The sequence below is a fragment of the Erpetoichthys calabaricus genome, chromosome 2 (genome assembly GCF_900747795.2).
Source record: "Erpetoichthys calabaricus chromosome 2, fErpCal1.3, whole genome shotgun sequence".
Classification (NCBI taxonomy): Eukaryota; Metazoa; Chordata; class Cladistia; order Polypteriformes; family Polypteridae; genus Erpetoichthys; species Erpetoichthys calabaricus.
In genome coordinates this window covers 234,298,274-234,303,372 of record NC_041395.2, presented here as the reverse complement: position 1 = coordinate 234,303,372, position 5,099 = coordinate 234,298,274, and the positions used below count along the sequence as shown (strand labels likewise).

Below are 5,099 nucleotides of genomic sequence, written 5' to 3'. Positions count from 1 at the left end.
CTTTTCTTTTTAATGATTGTTAACACGCATAATCTTTGTAAAATTATTCTGCACATGCATAACTGTTTGACCAAGTAGGTTCGCTTCTGTATATATGAAGCTGTTTCATCGATTAGGTTTGCTTTTGTATTTATGTAACTGTTTGACCAATTAGGTTTGCTTATGTATATAGATTAGCTGTTTGTCCGATTAGGTTCGCTTCTGTATATATGAAGCTGTTTATCCGATTAGGTTCGCTTTTTTTATATATGTAACTGTTTGACCGATTAGGTTTACTTTGGTATATATGTAAGTGTTTGACCGATTAGGTTACTTCTGCCCCGGGCAACGCCGGGTATATACAGCTCGTATATATATATAGCAAAATACCCGCGCTTCGCAGCGGAGAAGTAGTGTGTTAAAGAGGTTATGAAAAAAAAAGGAAACATTTTAAAAATAACGTAACATGATTGTCAATGTAATTGTGTTGTCATTGTTATAACTGTTGCTGTCTTTTATATATATATATATACAGTGGTGTGAAAAACTATTTGCCCCCTTCCTGATTTCTTATTCTTTTGCATGTTTGTCACACAAAATGTTTCTGATCATCAAACACATTTAACCATTAGTCAAATATAACACAAGTAAACACAAAATGCAGTTTGTAAATGGTGGTTTTTATTATTTAGGGAGAAAAAAAAATCCAAACCTACATGGCCCTGTGTGAAAAAGTAATTGCCCCCTGAACCTAATAACTGGTTGGGCCACCCTTAGCAGCAATAACTGCAATCAAGCGTTTGCGATAACTTACAATGAGTCTTTTACAGCGCTCTGGAGGAATTTTGGCCCACTCATCTTTGCAAAATTGTTGTAATTCAGCTTTATTTGAGGGTTTTCTAGCATGAACCGCCTTTTTAAGGTCATGCCATAGCATCTCAATTGGATTCAGGTCAGGACTTTGACTAGGCCACTCCAAAGTCTTCATTTTGTTTTTCTTCAGCCATTCAGAGGTGGATTTGCTGGTGTGTTTTGGGTCATTGTCCTGTTGCAGCACCAAGATCGCTTCAGCTTGAGTTGACGAACAGATGGCCGGACATTCTCCTTCAGGATTTTTTGGTAGACAGTAGAATTCATGGTTCCATCTATCACAGCAAGCCTTCCAGGTCCTGAAGCAGCAAAACAACCCCAGACCATCACACTACCACCACCATATTTTACTGTTGGTATGATGTTCTTTTTCTGAAAATGCTGTGTTCCTTTTACGCCAGATGTAACGGGACATTTGCCTTCCAAAAAGTTCAACTTTTGACTCATCAGTCCACAAGGTATTTTCCCAAAAGTCTTGGCAATCATTGAGATGTTTTCTTAGCAAAATTGAGACGAGCCCTAATGTTCTTTTTGCTTAACAGTGGTTTGCGTCTTGGAAATCTGCCATGCAGGCCGTTTTTGCCCAGTCTCTTTCTTATGGTGGAGTCGTGAACACTGACCTTAATTGAGGCAAGTGAGGCCTGCAGTTCTTTAGACGTTGTCCTGGGGTCTTTTGTGACCTCTCGGATGAGTCGTCTCTGCGCTCTTGGGGTAATTTTGGTCGGCCGGCCACTCCTGGAAGGTTCACCACTGTTCCATGTTTTTGCCATTTGTGGATAATGGCTCTCACTGTGGTTCGCTGGAGTCTCAAAGCTTTAGAAATGGCTTTATAACCTTTACCAGACTGATAGATCTCAATTACTTCTGTTCTCATTTGTTCCTGAATTTCTTTGGATCTTGGCATGATGTCTAGCTTTTGAGGTGCTTTTGGTCTACTTCTCTGTGTCAGGCAGCTCCTATTTAAGTGATTTCTTGATTGAAACAGGTGTGGCAGTAATCAGGCCTGGGGGTGGCTACGGAAATTGAACTCAGGTGTGATACACCACAGTTAGGTTATTTTTTAACAAGGGGGCAATTACTTTTTCACACAGGGCCATGTAGGTTTGGATTTTTTTTCTCCCTAAATAATAAACACCATCATTTAAAAACTGCATTTTGTGTTTACTTGTGTTATATTTGACTAATGGTTAAATGTGTTTGATGATCAGAAACATTTTGTGTGACAAACATGCAAAAGAATAAGAAATCAGGAAGGGGGCAAATAGTTTTTCACACCACTGTATATATATATATATATATATATATATATATATATATATATATATATATATATTATATATATAATATACACACACACATAAACATTTATATACATATACATATATATACATATCTACATATACACATGTACATATATATACACACACATACATAAACACACACATAAGACTTACTGAGTGAAACGGGCTTTCATTGACAATCATGTTACGTTATTTTTAAAATGTTTCCTTTTTTTTTTCATAACCTCTTTAACACACTACTTCTCCGCTGCGAAGCGCGGGTATTTTGCTAGTATATATATATATATATATATATATATATACATATACACACATACATGCAGTTTTAATAACACAGAAATCAATATAAACATTAACATCATTATCATATGAGAATATGAAGTAATATATAAGAAGCACATTTCATATAAATATAAATTATTAAACAGTAAAATCTTCTTCTGTAATTTGCTACCGTGGCAATTTGTGTGTCTGTCCAGGATTTTAAATGACCTGTAGCTCGCAATCCGTTGCACCTATACACTTGAAATGTGGTACACATATAGTACGTCACGTCTACTATCCGCTTTATGGGTGATGATTGTTTTAGTCTTTTTATCTTTATTTTATTTTATTGTACAATCAAGTCCTATCTGCGCACAGCAGGGCAGCCGTGGGCGGATGCGTATGGTGTATGCACTCGATGTTATCGTGCATTGCGCTGTCAGTGGTATTTTGATAAAAGAATTTGAACAACATATAAGAAGCGTATAAATTATTAAACAGTAAAACATTAACATTTAAGAAGTAAAGTTACATTAAGTACTACTGCTGTGCCTTCAGGTATACCTCATTTTTTGTTTGCCCATTACATGCTTAAATGTATACATTTTTTGGTGCACCTACCCGAGAACACGCGACATATAACCGAGCGTGGGAGAAGCATGGATTTTAAACACGCGTTGAGTTGATGTGCTGGTCTCCCTCGTGAAATAACTGGTAATGTTTGACTAAAATCTACAGCGAGTAAAACGACATTAGCTCCTATTTTTTTTTTTACGATCTCTGAGATGTTGCTTTTTTCGGTTCAAGGCTTCATAAGCTCTTTTATGTTGTATGGTGTACTTATCCCAAACCATCATCTTTGAATGTTGCAAGACTTTCGCCTTGTATGTAGATCGGGGTAATTACATTCATTGCATTCCTAGTCTGAATCACAATGTGATTGTATGGGTGGTTACCTGGCACTGTAGGGTTGCCACCCGTCCTTTAAAATATGGAATCGTGCCGCGTTTGAGAATGAAATTGCACGTCCCGTTTTGAATCAATACTGGACGGGATTTATCCCGTATTTTTTTTATCATTTTTTTTTTAAAGCAGCGTCTCATGCAAATCATCCCACACGCATTTTATGAAGATGCCTCCTTTCCTACTTTTGATTGGGTAATACTTGATGTCATCGTTAGTTTGATTGGTGTTTTTAACTGTCCAGTGAGTAGGGCGTGTCTTTCAACCGTAAGCAGATTTTTTGCACTGGTATCACTGACCTCGACGACGGCGACGTTATACGTCAAAAATAAATTACGATAAATGACGATTTTAGCGATACTTTATTACGACGGTGGCTACATAGACACGATCAAATAAAAACAAAAAAATCAAATAATCATTCTACATTTTCAAAACGTCGAAAAAACGACGGAATGAAAAAAAGGCCCACCCGACGACCCACCCATTCCATTTTTATATATATAGATAAAATGGAGTATGCATGACATTTAATTTTGTGTGTACTGAAGGTTATCAGTTCTACTTTTTTTCTTTTCCGGATAAAATAACAGTATCAAGATGTATATAGTTTATTTCAAATAATGTCAGGGAACTCTGACCATGTCAATATGTGAACAAGAACTAACTGCACACGCACTTGGCAACTGCTGTGACCATGGATGTGGCAAGACAAACTAACACGTTTAGAACATGGCAATATTGGAGACACTGACAGCTCTGCAAATTCTGACAAGAACTTGTAGATAAGACAGATTGCCATTCACTTGCAAACAAAGTATATTCAAAATATAGTTACACATCATAAACATATGTATTTGTACAATTGTTGCATTTTTAATAACTACTTCTTCTTGGTATCACGCTTTAAATTGTATATCAACTTATGGGGAGTCTTATTACACTGACTTGGCAATATTAACCAGAACAAAACATGCATCTTGATACAAAATAATCATAACGATTATCATAAAATCACAACAATTGACAACTATTAGCAGATATCTATAGCTAAAGCGTGAACGCCGCATTTTACTTAGATTGCTTTACTTCGAGGACTACACCTGCTTCCTGCCAATAATGTTACTCTTCAGAAAAGTTAACACGTGAACTCTGACATTTCTTTCTGGTCACGTCTCACGACATGACATTGAGCAATTACTTCCCACACCCGTTTTTTGTCTCTCACCTTTTTACCGCTTCAATAGAACCCGGTATGGGTACTCCTCCGCCTTCACCGCTGTCATACAAGACGCCGCAAATATCTAAAACCACCCCCTTTAAACCCTTTACGATTTCTACCCACTCCGCCATCGCAGAAAAGCACGGCGAGCGCTTAGCATGCTGGGAGTTGTAGTTTTCTTTTTTGCACGAAAGCGCCGGGACCATCATCGTGATCTTGCGTGAACTGTTTAACTGATACTTTGGTTTACTGTATACAATTGATTCGTTTCATTTATTTTCAAGCAATGCAGTATTATTCTATGGCTCTCTTTGACGGTTTGTTCATTAGGATCTACAATTACAACGTTTAAATCAACATTAAAAACTGCATCTTCTCGCTTTCAGTGGTCTTTCTGAACACCGTGCTTTACTCTACTGTTGACTCCCCATTTTCAATTAACTTGGACAGTTTTCTTTAATTGCTGTAATGTAGTTTATTGCACAAATTCCTGTGCGGTG

General features: G+C 37.1%; 1 protein-coding gene across 1 annotated transcript in view; it reads right to left on the bottom strand.

The window, feature by feature from the left end:
- Positions 1 to 4,756, bottom strand: part of lhpp (phospholysine phosphohistidine inorganic pyrophosphate phosphatase) — a 290,090-nt gene extending 285,334 nt beyond the window's left edge. Inside the window, exon 1 of the mRNA XM_028795255.2 lies at positions 4,606 to 4,756. Coding sequence (XP_028651088.1) covers positions 4,606 to 4,730 — 125 coding nt within the window. The 5' untranslated portion in view covers positions 4,731 to 4,756. The remainder of the gene's footprint in view (positions 1 to 4,605) is intronic.
- Between the last annotated feature and the right edge of the window lie 343 nt (positions 4,757 to 5,099).